This window comes from Oculina patagonica, chromosome 14 (assembly GCF_052425735.1).
Source record: "Oculina patagonica isolate OP01 chromosome 14, crgOcupat, whole genome shotgun sequence".
In the NCBI taxonomy this organism is placed as follows: Eukaryota; Metazoa; Cnidaria; class Anthozoa; order Scleractinia; family Oculinidae; genus Oculina; species Oculina patagonica.
Window position 1 is genome coordinate 8563460 of NC_135771.1, and position 16440 is coordinate 8579899.

At 37.8% G+C, this 16440-nt stretch overlaps 1 protein-coding gene across 1 annotated transcript; it reads right to left on the reverse strand.

Annotated features, from left to right (window-relative positions):
* Positions 1 to 5694: 5694 nt before the first annotated feature.
* Positions 5695 to 15654, reverse strand: LOC144638153 (transmembrane prolyl 4-hydroxylase-like). Its single transcript, XM_078497352.1, has 10 exons — positions 15370 to 15654; positions 11982 to 12063; positions 11174 to 11352; positions 10709 to 10767; positions 10252 to 10286; positions 9679 to 9856; positions 9263 to 9320; positions 8435 to 8544; positions 7338 to 7428; positions 5695 to 6724 (listed from the first exon to the last, which is right to left on the reverse strand). The coding sequence occupies exons 1-10, from the start codon at positions 15571 to 15573 to the stop codon at positions 5912 to 5914; spliced, it is 1809 nt and encodes a 602-aa protein (XP_078353478.1). The 5' UTR covers positions 15574 to 15654; the 3' UTR covers positions 5695 to 5911.
* Positions 15655 to 16440: the final 786 nt, after the last annotated feature.

The window sequence follows — 16440 nt, forward strand, 5'->3', positions numbered from 1 at the left end:
GTTCTGATGAGAGTTAGGCAAAATCATTATCAAAATTCGGTTTTGTGATCACTAGTTATTTAGTTGTGTATTACACCCACTTTTAGCGCATATCTATCTCTTTACATCCATCTTTCGACACTGTCTTTTAACTAACTGTTTGAAAAGAGCCGATCAAAACCGATGCATACCGGTTTTGGTTTCATGAAAATGAGCCCACAAGTTCAGGGTCATGCTAGTGGGCTGTGATTGGCGGATTTTCGATTCATCTTGTTTATTTAGCACATCAAAAGATGGAAGTCGATAGCAAGGCGCTATGTACGTAACACTGAACGCGGGTGTAATTACCGGCGTAATACTCTATTACGTAAAATAACATGAGAACAAAAACGCCGCTAGTTATGTTAAAAAAACGTTAATTAACCTGGCCACAGAATACTTGTCAAACGTAATTAAACGTGATGTAACGGTTACCCTGTGATGTCAGTATTATGTTATTTGGCAAAAGTACCACAAACTCTTCATGTGTGCATTTTCACAAAGATTTTCCAAAAACGGATCCACCTCTCATTTCTGCTAAATTGAAAGAAAAGGAGAATATTCCAAAACCGTATTTCACATTAAAAAACCTCAGCGGCGACATAAAGAAAAGTGACGCAAATGGAAGAAGCGCGGTATCTTGATGTCTTGACATTGACATTCGTCACTGACGTCATCGGTTGCGATTGTACGGTACTATTACAACACTGGTTCCAATCAGATAGCCAAAGCTCTCATTAGCTATTTTGACAAGCTATCGCCAGGAAATCATCACTTTTTGCTGGCCGAAAACTACTGGCCGAATTTTTACCAATGGCTGACTCTTCGATTAACAGCGATCAAGAGAAGTCAAGTGCCAGAGCCTCGTTGAAAGAAAGCAACAAAGGGAAGGTCGATCCTCAAGATAATCCTGAAGAGAAAAACGGCACGTCAACTGGTTGTCGTCTTACCGAAGAAATGTTAGAGTACTACTATCAAAAAAGCAAGGAGTATGAGCGTTACAAGAGGGAATACGAAGAGGCCGCTTATAGAGTTTATGGGACTATCCCCAGTGGAGTTGATCCCCAGACGTTTCGCGCCAAAATGGAAGAGTTGCAAAACACGCGGGACTCTAAGGTACGAGGAAATACGATCAAAACAAGCGGGACTCTAAGGTACGAGAAGAAACTATCGGCGGAAATTTGAAACATGTCAGAGAACATTTCAATGAACATTCAATGGCATGAAAATTTTATACAGGCCCGAACAAATATTGCAAAATAGAAATTTGTATTGCTCTAAGATTTATATTTCCGTTTTTCTGTAGCGCAGTATAGTTAAACAAAAGGTTATTTTGTAAAACGTTCACTTTCGGATTGATATAACTTTGCTTGCAGATTTATTTAGTATTTGTTTAACATATTTTTCGATTTTTTGGTTCTCTTTTGCAACGCCGAATGGGATTTTACATGGAACTTTAAAAACTTTAAAAAGAATGAACTGCAGTAAATAATCAAGACCGAGAAATGAAACAGGGGAGTAATTTAACCCAAAGATTACTTGGCCTATTAAGCTGCCGCAAAACATTTGTTTCGAAAGTACATTATTCGGTACAGCGAAAAAACAATATGTAAAATTAGAATTGCTCCCCCCTTTTTTTAATAAACCAAGTATTATACCACTGAACAGGTTAATTGTTTATAATATATCTGTGCTTGGATAAAAAGGGGGATTTTTAAAGTCATTATTAATCTTAAAGCCATTATAATAAATAAAGCAGTGTCATTTATTTATGTGAGAGTCTGGTCGCTGAGTCATATTATTTTGTCCACTATTACCAACTTTACTTGGTTAGTTTGCTGACACAAATTCTGAACCGTTGACGTGTTTAACCGGTTTTCAATTGAGTGCTGAATAACCAAACACATCCAGTGAACCAATCACAACTCGAAGTAAATGCATGTAACCGGCACAAAGCGCGGGAAAACGTGCGCGAACGAGCCACGGTTGGTTTTGATTTTACTTTAAATTGAATGAGAAAGTGGCGCGAGTTTTTTAAACCAAGCACAAAGCATAGCAATGCAAAACCAAAACAAATGCGAATTATTTTCGACACTCAATTGTAAACTGCTCTAATAGGCACTTTGCAAAATCCTGCATCTGACTTTGCCAATCACGAAAATAAGTTACTGAATGACAAGCTTTGCCACAGCGAGTATTACAAATCTTTTAAATTTTTCAAATTTTTAAACCGCTATATAAAACCCCGCACTGCTAAAAGCGTCAATGGCCTCAAAGTCTTACTAATTTGATTACGTTCTTTACATTTATGGCATGTGTCTCTTGTACCAAGATCACTTATAACTAGTATTATGAATGGGACATAGCTCAACAAAGGGTGTTTTAGTTTTGCGTCAACTTTCAAAGTACTTCCAAATTCTTCTGCTTACGATAAAAAAGCTTACGATAATAAAGTTCTACTCGTGATGCTGATGCTGAGTTTCTGCATCAAAGAATCACGCTCAACAAGCTTAAAGGATCCTAGTCAGCCTCCGCCATTTTCGATGCCATCGAAATTATGAAAATTGTATGGTGCAGCGAAATATTTTTACACTGCTGTAAATGGTGTTACTAGATGTCTGTTTAATAACCTTTTCACACATAGTTGGTTTTTAAAAAAGACCTCGAAGATTAAAACTAAAAACTAAAATTAACTTAGGACTAAAAATAAGTTTAATGTCAGTTTTACAGTGATCTCTTTCGTTTAGACACTTTCCGCGTAAAAATTATTACCGAAACTCTCGTATTAGTCAGGTGCCCAGGAGTCCAAAATGTGACACCCACGGGCATTTTTGTCTGATTTTTGGCAACATTGCTATTTTTACTAAATCGAGTACGCTGATTTCGAAAATCAATGTTGCCAAGCTTAATTCTTGCGTTAAGATGATGTTTTGATGCATCTAATTATGACGTCATGGTCCAAATAAGGAATTTTCTTTCCTTTAGCTATTTTAAGCATAATTCATCCGGAAGTTCGTTCAAAACATTATTAGTATACTGTAAAATGATTTTAAGAATTTTCTGATAGTTTTTATACCGTTTCTATGAATATCAAGCCGTCTTGTGGGAATTGACTTTATCAATTCACTTTATCACGGGTATAGTGTTAACATTTTGTTTAAAAACTGAATGTGATTCTTGTATTAATAAAAAGTAGTAATTGAATTGCTCCACAAACATCAGCGATGTTTGACATACACCATAACGACTGCTTTTATTCACAAAGAGAGTGGCAAGGAGAGACAGAAGCAAGATAATGAAGCTGAGAATTCTGTACATTCCACACAACAAAATCCGGGTTGTTCTTGTCACTGACAAATGAGACATTGCAAAAAATTGTCAAGAAAGATCTCGTGACTCTAGAAATAAAACAAGATCTTTCGATTGGACAGACTCAGCTTGAACGATTCGTGGAATAGAGGCTACTATCTTCAGACAGAGAGGAAGAACGAGAACGGGAAGAAGGGATGGAAGACAAACTTTCGTGACCCTGTTCGCAAGAATAATCCACCTCTATTTGCCAGCCTTTATGAAGTTAAAAGTGCTGCAACTAGCCGCAAAAAGAGAAAGACTTTAAATTTGCATGGAAACCAGAGTATTCTATGTTGTCTAGTCACGATGTATGAAGGCAGGCGCGAGATAACATGCAAGCCATATTGTAGCATCTGAGGTATAATGCCGGTGCCACTGTTTCTCGCAGAAGTGTGAAACAAGTCAATTTTAGAAGACGTTCTCAGAAGAAAAGGTCAAGTGCCTAGAGTCAGTTTGTTCTTCGATGGCTTCGCCCTGGTGGCAGCATACTAATTATGGTGGCAGCTATTGGCAAACCAAAAAATGCAAATGCTTTCGGTGGGTTTGCGAAATGTTACGTAAACACTGTTTTACGGAAAGGTCCTGGATACCAGAGGATTCATGTGTTACTCGATGGGAGGCACTCCATAAAAGCAACGACAAGAAGTCGACGCTCCTAGAACACGGCGCGGCCTGTACGTGAGCAGAGTCATTGAAGTACGTAAGAGAGGTTCAGTTGCGGCCGATGAAGTGGCGAGCATTTTTGGCACTAGGAGACAACAAAGCGGACTTTACACGGATTCTCTCAGATGAACTTATCTCGCAGGCACTGACTCTGCAATCGTAATATATCTGGTGGTTTTTCATACGAAGTGGATTCTGCTCAGATTCTGGCCTAGATGTAGCCTTTTTGAGATCCAACCAAGAGGTGGCTGATAAGAAGTTTGTTCGTTATGCAGTCAGTCATAGCGGGTATGTCGACAACATTATAGTTTCCACTCGAGGCACAGACTTGCTGTTACTTCTCCTGGCACATCGATCGCGCTAAGCTCTCGTCAACAGTGTGGATATGGGCAGGAACTTCAGAGAATCTAACGTAAATAACTTTAGAGGATGTCTCAGCAAATCTTCCTAATAACTCGTCAAGTTCATTGTTACCATCTCACACCATCACCGGCAGCTGTAACAGCACCTCTTTCATCTGTGGAGAGTTATCACAGAAAAATGTGTTCTTCTCTTCTCGGTCGGCGAAGATGTCCTCAAAGCTGACACCACTACCTCCGCAGAAAACGTTTATTTGTTGAATGAATGAAATCCGATCTGACATCTGGCTATATATATGCCTCTTCGCTATGAATTTAGATAAACGCATGCCATGTGCACTGGGCTGTGTGGATGCACCAAGACCGACGCTAATTGCTATATCAAACTGTGCTAAAGCGCTTTAAAGAAACTTGTTTAAAAAGCAATATTAGTTCAGTGTTTTTAAAAAAGTTCAGAAGATATATTAAAAATATTTACCGATATTGATTAAAAATATTATAGACAGATTTAAACCTGAAAGCAAGGAGCAATGTTATGATCATTTTAAATTCGTTAATTTTACATGCGTTCAACCAAAGTCTTTATCATAAGCCTATAACAGACAAAGTGCATTGTGAAATAAGTTAGATTCAGCAATATACAAGACAATCAATAAAGTTTTATCTCTAACTAAAACAACGATGATATATTACGACATTAACTATGATGTTATTTTCATTTAGTTTACCACAAAACTTAAACGAAATGCTGAAACAAGGGAAACTCGATATATGAAAATTGTAATGGCGTCATTCTTGATGCTCGCTAGCTCTTAGCTTCAGCGTGGCACGACGACCATATTTTTCTTTCTTATTGCAACTATAGCGATTTGTTAATACAAATATCGCATTTGTTCTTTGACAAAATAACAAAACTACACCCGTGATAAGGTTCCCGCGATATGGTGAATTTTGTTTAAGAGGGCGTGGTCAATTGTCACTGAAGGGCTTGATTTTCACAGAAACAGCGTAAAAACTCTCAGAAAATTCTTGAAATCATTTTTACAGCACACTAACAATGCTTTAAATGAATTTCTGAATGTATTATGCTTAAAATAGCTAAAGGAAAGAAAATTCCTTATTTGGACCATGACGTCATAATTAAATGCATCAAAACATCATCTTAACGCGAGAATTAAGCTTGGCAACATTGATTTTCGAAATCAGCGTACTCGATTTAGTAAAAATAGCAATGTTGCCAAAAATCAGACAAAAATGCCCGTGGGTGTCACATTTTGGACTCCTGGGCACCTGACTATATGTAAACAATAACAAAGGTGTGGCTGACTAAGGTCCTTAAGTAATATCTGATTTTAGGTCAATGAAACTTGTAAGAGCCGGCTTGCTCACTGTGGCTCGTCCCTCAGTGTTTTAATTCTCTTTTGTTTTGATGTACCAAAAAGAAAGACTGACAAAATTTAATTCCTATAAACACATTAAAAGCGTTCTTTCATATAAAGATACATGTACCATTGATCAAACTAAATGCGGCCCATTGGATTCACTATTAGTGGAACGCAAACAAGTTTAAGTTTCGTGTGCAAATTCCTTGCGATAATTTCAAGTTCTACTTGATCCAGTTCTTCTAATAGAAGCATTATTGACTGCATTATGCGATTGCCTTCGAACCTCTGCGGTGGCGGTTGGCCAGGTGAGGGTCCTTTTGGAGTCATTTGCTCTTCCGTGAGGGGAAGAGGTGAAGACGTTTCTGTCCTTGTTAATTTTGGCCCTTTTGGGGCCTCTTCTGATGAATCCTCTAAACTTTCAACAGTTGCTTCTTCGTTGTTTGTAATTTCATCATGGCCGCGCACATAATTTTCTTCTGATTCGACTCCTCCTTCCTTTATACCATAAATATCTTCCTTCGAAGAGGCCACATTTTTGTTCGCAACATTATCAACAACGTCCACCTTACTTTCAAATCCATTCTTTTCTCTGGTATATCTATTTTCAGTTTCCGCTTCTTCATAAATATCCGACTGTAAAGCGTGTATTATCTCTTTGTTGTAATTGTTCTGTGCAAGCCAATTATGCCCCATTTTCCAAGCCCTGAGTTCACGCTTCCCGTCGCCAATGATATTGACCCAAATCTTTGCGACCCATTTCTCTCCCTTCTGGACCTGACAGCTCCCTTGATAGGAGAATGGGTCCAAATTTCCTAGCCATCTATCTTTATCATCCAGCACGTGGTTGTACCAAAGAAGGGCGGTGCCTCTTCGTGGCTTGGTTACCAAGTTAGACTTGTCGCAGTGTTTCACCATGTTACACTTTTGGGATGACTCGTTCGACCACGTCTTGGAAAAAATGGAATCTAGAAGTTAGCGTATCAATCTTCCTGCCAAGCGGACATCTTAATTATTACCATATAATTACAGTTATTAATCACTGGAGCATTGAATAATGCATTTCCAGAACAATGATTGTCTTGGCAGCCGTTGAATATCAGCCACTCTTCCGTACATGACAAACATGATGAAAATGAAGTGTTAGTCCTAGCAGTATGCAGGACGCGTGTCACTTATCAACCTAGTAAAATGGCCCAGCTCACAACGAGTCTCTTGTAGCTCAGTTGGTTAGAGCGCCCAACCGGTATCTGGGAGGCCATGGGTTCGATTCCCGTCGGGTACTCAGAATTTTTCTTTGTCCCATGCTCGAGTCATGTTGAACACTTCATCTTCATTATTTATTACCGAGCTTAAAAAAAATTACCATCTTTATAATTTACTATGACAAACATGGTGGACAAAACCCGTCTTCGTTTTTTTTTTTACAAAATAAAATTAGCAAGGTTTAACGATATTTTGGTAAGAGGTAAGATTGTTACTGCTCGTGTAATAGAGTTGTACAGTATATAAGTAAGACTGCTTTGCTCATATTTTAAGGAGAGCTGTTTTTTTCTTTGTTTACCTTCCAACTGAAAGTCGTGTTATCAGCAACAGGGAATGTGCATTCTCCTCCTTCCTCAACATCATTCAGAAAAACCATGATCGTTAGATATCTGACAGACAAAGAAAACAATTGCAGCATGTGAAAAACCTGTCGTGATTTAAAGGTAATCCTTGGACCATTAGAGCGATTATCACTTGAGAATTGAAAGTAATTCGCGTTTGCTTTGATTTTGGATTACAACGTTTGGTGATTGGTTTAAAAAACTCGCGCCACTTTCTCGACCAATCAAAAGTGAAACCAAAACCAATCGTTTTCCTGCGCTTCGGGCCATCTACATGTATTTACTTCGAGATTTGATTGGTTCAATGTGTCTTTTGTGATTGACCAGAGTGATTACTTTGGTTTTGGATTTACGACACTCAAATGAAAAGCACTCTATAAAAAGTGTATATTACAACCGAGTGGGTTGCATGACGAGAATTCCAGGGCGAGAGTTAAAGTCGCGTGTACTTGGATCATTCACCTTTGGTCGGTTGTGTTTTGTCTTATGGTCTCGATCAAGTTTGTCGCTAGCCATCAAACTCAGTTGATACCTTTGATTCAGTTTAAGTGTCCCACTAGGACACTTTTCCTATCTATGACCGTTTTCGTTTGAACAGGCATTTCAGTTTTTTCCCAGTAGGTCATGTAACATGATCTACTGGGGAAACCTTTTAGCTTTTAACTTTTACATAAACCCATGATCTGCTGGGAAGAACCTTTTAACTTGGTCAGTAATCCTTTCAAATTTTTCCCAAAAGATCATGTAACATCATCTACTGGGAAACATTTTACCATTTTTACCATTTTTAGACAGTAATCTTAGAATGAGAATCAGTTCCCCCTCACTACTTCTCCCATTGTCTGATACGCTTTCCCACTTTTCTTCCCCATATTTTTTTCTTTATTAAAGCTATTTGCTGTACATGACAAAGTGTCATTAACCTTAACCTTAAACTAAACAACAAGAAAACAAACAAACAAACAAACACAACAACCACAGACCTAACAGTTCAGTTATCAACTAGAATACGTCGTCAGCATGCGGTATCAGTTAACAAAGTTCGCTTAATTACCTGCAGAGCCTGCAATCTTTTGAGCCATACAAACAACACGGTTTCTCCTGCATGACTGCCTCGCTATCATGGTGACAGTGATAGTGACCTTCTTCCTTGTAACGTACAACCTTTTAGAGTAGAAAATGACAAACTAAGTTTTCTAGCAGCACACAAAAGTGTGCATTGGAAACTTGCAGCTATTGGAAAATGCCCAGCAACAATTGGTGGCTCCGTGAGAGCTCCGACTAAGGGCAAATGCTCGAAACGTCACCTTTTCGAAATTCACTAAGAGTAGAAAACTAAGTCATCAATTTAAGCAGCACACAAAGGGCGTGCTTTGGAACCCTGCAGCTATTGGGAAATAGGCAGCAGCCGTTGGTGGCTCCGACGAAGAGCTAACGCTCGAAACCTCAGCTTTTCAAACTTCGTTACGGCTGTTTATTTGCCTTTGTCAACAACTTCCATCTGAAAATCAACTGAGTGTTTCAACGCAGCAAAACAGTTTCTTTAGAAACTTTATAAACTGTATTTTTATCTATTGGCTCAGTAAGGTAGCCATGTGCACTCGTACGTTTCAGACAATTGTTAGCAATTTTAAGCAAATTTAGAAAAGGGCCGTTTAACAGATATACCAGATGTTTTTGAGAGATTTCAAAGGCTAACTGCCAGATGCAGCCCTCCTGGTAAGTTTAGGGTCTGACTGCAAAATACACGATGATCATTGTGATCGATGAATTGATATATGAATGGATAATTTGGAGTTTAACCCACCAGTGGTACATACGCAGCTACAACCCGCATAATTCTTTCTCCCTTAAAGTAACAACTCTTTACATTGTTTCATACCTGTACTGGCTCGCTTTGCTGAAGTATCGGCTTTGGTATCTTGGTAAGCTGTTCAAGTCTGAAAAATAAAAGACGTATTGCACAATCAGTAGAATAAGAGCTGCCCTGTCACCTATACATAAGTTAAACGGTACGTTTAATTTGCGGATATTGCGGTTTTTCGAAGTGTGTCCTTAGCTTTCATTGCTTGTAATTTGGAACTTCGAGGTTCTAACTGCATAACTTTATTAAACTTTGCCGAAGCCCCGAAATAAAGCTGATTTGGTAAACTGCAAAAAGAATTTTGCTTATAATCATTTTACGCAGACGTAGTTGCGCTCTGAGGTTGTGACCTCAGGTCCAATATTTTACCGTGCGGCCTTCTCGCTTGGTCAATAAGCCCAAATTTCATTGCAACAGATTGATATCACCCCTACCTGTCGTGATAATCTTCAAGTAATCCCTCGTATTGTAAAAGTTCATCATCATCGTGCCATAACCAAACTTGCTGACTGTTGTGACTGCTCATGCGCGGTTTCGCCAACTTTTGTTTGTCAAGATAAGAGTTGATGTTTTCCATTGAAGTTCGTTCTAGCTCCTTCAAGGAGATCCTTCCTAATAAATTGATAATAAAATAATATTTTTCAACAATTCCATTTGCCCTGATGAAGGTTTAAAGAGAAAACTATAAAATTGGAAAGAATTAGGCCCATTTCCATTTTGAATTCGATTGTCTTACTGGCGATCAGCACTGATAGAATGATACGCTGCATCGAAAAGAAAATTAATATCATACCATGCCATTGACAGTTTGTGTGTTGGACTCCGATCGATAGGTACAAGTTTGAGCCCAGATCGAGATCACCATGTTGTGTTTTTGGGCAAGATACTTATATCGGCTTACATCCGGGGGGTTTATAATTGGAGGCATTTTTTTGTCTACAGGTAGATGGGCCTTTAACCGTAAGGCTAACGAACGAAAAAGGGTAATAACATTACTTTCTACATACCATCTTTATCTTGATCTAAGTCTAGCGCTTTGAACCTTCAATACAAAAATATTGCCACATTGCATTAATTTAAGTTATAGGGAGGGAAACTAAAAGAAAAAAATTCCGGTGAAAAATTGTTTGTTCTCGTTTATGTGTCTGCTATTTTAATTCTAAATTTTGTTTAGAAAAGTCATCCAAAGTGCTTTACCAGTTAGCGGAAAGCAATTGCAAGATGTATATCTGGTGAACAGAAAGCCAATTATGATTTGTTCCACAAATTAAATATTTCTTTGGCCTTGGCGAGTAGTTTCTGCCTAGTGCTAGGGTTTAGGTTTACAACAACGATCAAAAAGCTTCTTTAAAATCAGTTTATTTATCAAGTAATTAAATGGGGGAATAATTTATTAAAAGTACTGGTTTTCAAACAATCAGTGTAACCACTGTTATCAAAAGGGACGAAGACCGATGAACTCACATTTCCAAAACGTCATCTTCTGTGAAATAAAGTTTTTTCTTTCCAGGCAAATGAAGAGCCTAGATTAGTAACAAAAAAAAACAACATATAAATTAGTCTCTACATGATCTATTGATTTAATTCACTTATAGGAGTTAGAAAACTGTGTTAATCGACATCCGCACAATAGACTTCAATTCCTGCTATTTCTCTAAGGAAAAATACTTTACTAACACAGTGTCCCTTTCAATCGTAGGTATATGAAAGATCATGTCAGTTAATTTTCAGAGTAATAAACAACGAAACTTGCACAAAATATTACCACAACACTGCACTGCGGGCAGGCTAAATTAAAAAGTTTCGCGCCCAAAATCAGCTTTAGATTTTCTGAGAAAGCTGAACTAAACGGAAAGTGATGCTAGGGTAAAATTATTAGTGAGTACATTTAACATGTGGCGTAAATTGAAGATACGTAGGTGTCCTTACTTCCGTTTTGTCGATAAACCCATCTTCATTTTTGTCCCAGTCTTTTAACTTGTCTTTCCAAGAATCCTCATCAACATTCTTGTCAGTGTCTTGGGTCAGCGGGCTCTCTCTCATACCTTTTTCCAGAGCCAAGTCTATGATCATTTCACATTCTTCATCGGTGAAGAAGTTTGGAATTTCTATAACACAATATTGTATCAATTAAATAGTAACTAAGGAAAAGACCCCCTTCGACATGACATAGAATTAAGCAAAAATAAATCTATAATTGACTTCAAGACCCACGCAGTCATGATGTATATTCACTGTGCGCTTAGAGGCCGATTTCCTTCATGTGTTCTTTTAAGCGAAAACTACCCTCCTTTATTAAAGGCTTTGACTACAACGGCTCAAACGAACTTGAGTGATGTTTGACATCCGTTTTAAGTTTACCGTTTACGGTAACGATTTATAAAATTACTCGAAGAAATTCCGATTGTTGTCGTCCAATCAGAAGTTAGAGCGAAAATTCCGAAAGCTGTCACGTGAGCTTGGTATCATCAGAGTATATCATGTTACTTAGCAACAGCCTGACAAAAACTTCGGACTCTGACGGAGAAATGTATCTTGTTCCTCGATTGTTTGATTATCCTGAAGACTACCAAGCTGCACCCTTGTTTTAACCATTAAAATGATTTTTCAAATTAATTTTTAGCGTTCTTTGTTAGCATGCGACAGTAATACACCAACAGCTATCATTACATTGATGTTATTTTTGGCTTTTATGTCATCACCACTTTTTGGTTCGAGGAGTGTTATGAGTACTTACCAAAGACTGGTGGTTTTAAGCTGAGAGTTCTCACAATATGCTTGCTGCCCTTTGTTAGCTCCATTTCTTGGGTATGTCCTACCTAGAGAAGAATTAGCATAAGCTAGAAGTAATTAGCTGTGTCACTAGAGTCGTAATGCGTGAAAAGCGTCAAATATCGCTTGAACGTTTGCTAGTCCTGTAGTCTGGCTACCCAATGGGCACTTTCCATTCGACCAAAAAATCCGGTAATTTCGGAACAAGGACGAAAGGTACAGAAATTTCCTCGGAAAGTTTCCAGAAAATCTGGAAAGTGTTGACTTTCCGAAATTCGAACCATTCAACCGAAAACCCCGGAAATTCCAGAAGTAAAATCAAATGGAACTGAAAGTTCCCGGAAATTGTTTTCGAAAATTTGGGTCTACCTTGCGAGGTTGTCCTCTTTTCCGGAAATTTTGGAAAAAGCTACCATTTTACACTCAGCCTAAGTTCCTTCGGCAGAAAATTTAGCGATTTGTACAGCTGAAAGCAGCTATATATGTTAAGGAAGCATTTTTGAAACTCCAAATAAAAAATTTAGGTGAACTCCGTTGTTTTTCGTTGTTGTTTTGCAGGCGGCAGCAAAGAAATGTACAAATATTTATAACGCGCGTGCAGGCTACGCCATTGTTTTGCTCATTAAACTTTTTGAGTTGGCGACGTTTTCGTTGCTTGTAGTGTGCCTTTTGAAAGGTCCCTGTATTTGTAGCCACGATGTCATTCATGGCGTTTATTTCAGTGCTCGGAATGCTTTTTATTTTCCAAAATATCGAGTTATATGTGCAGGAAACCGGCAACAGTGCATTATTTTAATGCACCGTAGAAATTTCCATATTAGACGCACTACCTGACCATATGCAAATTTTGTTTTGCCTTCCGTGCAGTCACCGGAAAAGTTGGAAAATGCTGTTCCATTTGCCACTGGAATTTTCCGGAAACTCAAACCAGAATTTTTGGTCGAATGGAAAGCGCCCAATGTTAACAGGCCTTTATTCTATAGGAATACAGGAACGTTTTTATGCATCCGACGTAGGTTGTAAACTATACCTTTGTGTGAAATCGATATAGACAATCAAATGATTGTGTTTTATAAGGCAAAAGGTTTCTGAGCCCAAGAGCTCAATTTTCAACAATTTGTTTAACAACACAAGGTTATATAAACGTGTCAGTGAATAGTCACGCAAAACATTCAATTTAGACATTGTATTTTAAAATCGTTTAAAGATGAATTACAGTCCGTACTGCGCAATCTCGGCTGCAATGTTTATGTGAGCCTCACAAACAAAGCAAAACTAAAAATTACGTGACAAACTTACCTGTTTCTTCATTAATAACGCCAGATATCCTTGCAGAACAAATAATAACAAGTAGAAGAACCTTGACGCTATTTCAAACCGACGTTTCAGCTCATCGGAAATTCTTGAACGAAGCGAACTGTAATGGCGGACTAAAAACACTTCATGTATGCTGTCAACGAAGTGCAACGTTTTAACGAATTCAAAACAAAAACGAAAACAAACCCCGAGTCTGCGAAGTACGGACTGGAAATCAGCTTTAACCCCAATCTTTTTCATATTATAAAAGAAACAAGTTACCACGTACGTTGTGATTGGTTGAAACTTTTAAAAAAAGAAAGCTATTTAGGGCGTTTTTAAAGGGACAGTGTCACCAAGATTTAGTGCTACTTGAATATCCAATTGAGGTGTTGGTATTAATTGGAAATCCACTAATGGTGGCCTGGCCTTGCCAAAACACACTGTACAAGTCATGAAAATTGTTAAAAAGTGATGGAGCTTTGGGCGGATAGGAGTGAAGTGGCCGAAATCTTGAAAACGTCGGGCCGACGTTTTCACGTTTGACAGCGTTACTTCGAAGAAAATCGCATAAAACCATATGACTAAGGTTTATGCATATCTTGGAGAATGGATTTATGCCTGCCTGGCTTTCTTTTATTGTTCAAGGGTTATTTTGTTGAACAGTGAGTGCATCCTCACAGTTTTAAAATAGTCTACACAAAAACTTTGAAGACTTCTCGTGACATTGTCCCTTAAATGATATCTTTCAGTTTTCCCTCAATCAATGTTGCTTTCTTGCAGTAATTTTTTGGTAACAATATTAATTAAGAACAAGAGAAAATAAGCTAAGAAGTGCCGTTTAACAGGTTAAGATAATATTTTAGAAAAGAAACTATCATTTCAAAAATTTCAAGAGCACGGTCTCAACAGTTTGCAACGCATTGACGGTGATGCTTGGTTTGTTTTAAGTCATTGATAGGTTTCCGTGAGTCTAAAATTGATTAAGAATAGAGCAGTCCCTCCCAGTTTTTTTAAAACGGATTATTTCTGAGTTAAAGACGTTTTCCATTTTACGCGTTTCCTTAAAGTAATCTTTTCCCTTTTTTTTATTCGAGGTTCAATTTTTCCACATATTTGAAATACGTGTTTAGTGACTGATCAGTCAAGACACCGTTAGTTATCGGCCCGTATATAAGTTAAACAGCTTTGCAATGTATAAGAGTTGCTCGTGCGTGGCGAGCAACGCACGGTTCAGTGCAGTTGACCATAAACACTGTCATTTTGCAAGTAATGAAACAAATCGAACTAGCTTTTACCCAGCTTATTATATAGATTACAATATTACAATGCGTTTATTGTGGTAAAAAGCTCAACTTTTCCGGCAGTAAATCGAATAAAAGCTTCAATCTACATGTGTTAGACCATTTAATCCACATAATATACTTGAGACAACCTTGAGATGTTGAAAAAAACGAAGTTCCATCAGTCGTTGCAATTGGTTACTTGCGCGATGAGAAAGATTTCTAAGATAACATCGAGGAAGGATTAAGCACACACGATTAAACAGCTAAAATCAAAATTTTGTTTCACTGCCCTGTCTGTTTATAACATGGATTGTAGCTGTATTTTACTGATATTAATTCTTTTAGCGCGTTAGCTTTTTTCTTATATAATAGCTCGCTGCTCTTCATTCTCTAAATGAAAAAATCTTCGCTCCTTAATTTTACCATAGTATTCAACCGTGTTCAGTTGTTTATTATACTTGATCTGATCATTGAAGGGTTACAAAATAATATAAGTACTAGGGTTTCTAAGTGTAATAATAAACAACCAAACAGGATCGTTTATTGCATATATCGACATCTAGTGGCTAATTTTGATTTTGACTTCGAAATTCAATTAAGACTAACACATTTTCCCGTTTCTAATAGTTATAGCAGTGTGCGACAAAAATAGAAATTAGAACCAGCTTATGCTTCTGGTATCGACATGAGCTAGGCAAGGTACATTTACATCTTCAGTTGAATTTCCGTTATTTTCTGTAGTATAAGTATATATATATAATATTTTTTTACCTTTACTCCTTCTAGTCGTGGTAAGCGTAACTGAATATTATTTCTCTCTCCATCCTGTCGTTGTGCTAAACAATCTCCCGTTTTGTCGCGACATTCGCTGATTCGTTGCTTTTCAAGATGATCGCAGTTCACCATATGCCCGCGGCATGTTATATTTACAAACACGTAAATGGTTGCTAAGACATGGCGGAGATATATTCCCATTATATGCGCGAAAATCACTCAAAGATTTCCGAAAAGTTGCTTTGATTTGAAGGAATCACTGCGTAGTTGAATCACTCTAAAACATCTATCATTACAAACCCGATAATTTATTCACCTAATAATTTATTCATACAGGTTCAACAGGTAGTTAACAAGTACCTGACACTGCTAATCTTATTCCCAGTGTTTACAAGAGTGGGACTGGGCAAGAGACTTTTTCAACCGTATGTAACCACCCGCTAAACTTTGCGTGAGATACTGGAAATGAGCCTTGTGTGTCTAAAAGGAAAACTCTCAAAGATACATGTTTATTACGAAATACTACAATTCTGGCCAAAAAGGTTTGGGACACTTTGTTATCTTTCCATGTCCATGAAAACAGCAATTCTGTTTACTCCCCCTCCCCCTGGGCAATGTTAAGTGTGTGTCAAAAATCTTCAACTGCTTAAGGCGGAGGGCATGTTCACGTGAAAGCCGGTTTTCCATCGTTTAATGTGGGTTTAATGCGAATATCTCGTTAGCGTTTCAAGCAATCCAAAAACTCTATGCTCATTTCACAAATCTATGTTTTGCGGTGTTTTGTGAATTTTTGGGTGATTTTTAGAATTTTTTGGGAGGAGATAGTTTTTCTCAAAGGTTTAGTAAAATTTAGAGAAATAAGAAATTTTGCAGATTTAATGTGATTTTAAAATTAGATTTTGAAGTTTAAAATTGGTAGACGGACACCAGACAGTCCCCCTGACAACCTGGAGTGCTCTTGCTTGGGGGTCAACTGTCTGGTGATGTTTCAAAAACAATAACCTTTCTACTTTCCTTTCTTTAAACCTCCTAAAATTTCAATCAAATTCACATGTACCCAAGGCTGGA

What these genes read in the sequence shown, in the direction of transcription:
- LOC144638153 (XM_078497352.1), bottom strand. Translation starts at nt 15,573, where the DNA reads ATGGGAATATATCTCCGCCATGTCTTAGCAACCATTTACGTGTTTGTA. An exon ending in GGTTTATCGACAAAACGGAA is followed by an intron (nt 10,768 to 11,173) that starts GTAAGGACACCT and finishes TTACTAATCTAG; the next exon opens with GCTCTTCATTTGCCTGGAAA. An exon ending in AAAGATTGCAGGCTCTGCAG is followed by an intron (nt 7,429 to 8,434) that starts GTAATTAAGCGA and finishes TTTGTCTGTCAG; the next exon opens with ATATCTAACGATCATGGTTT.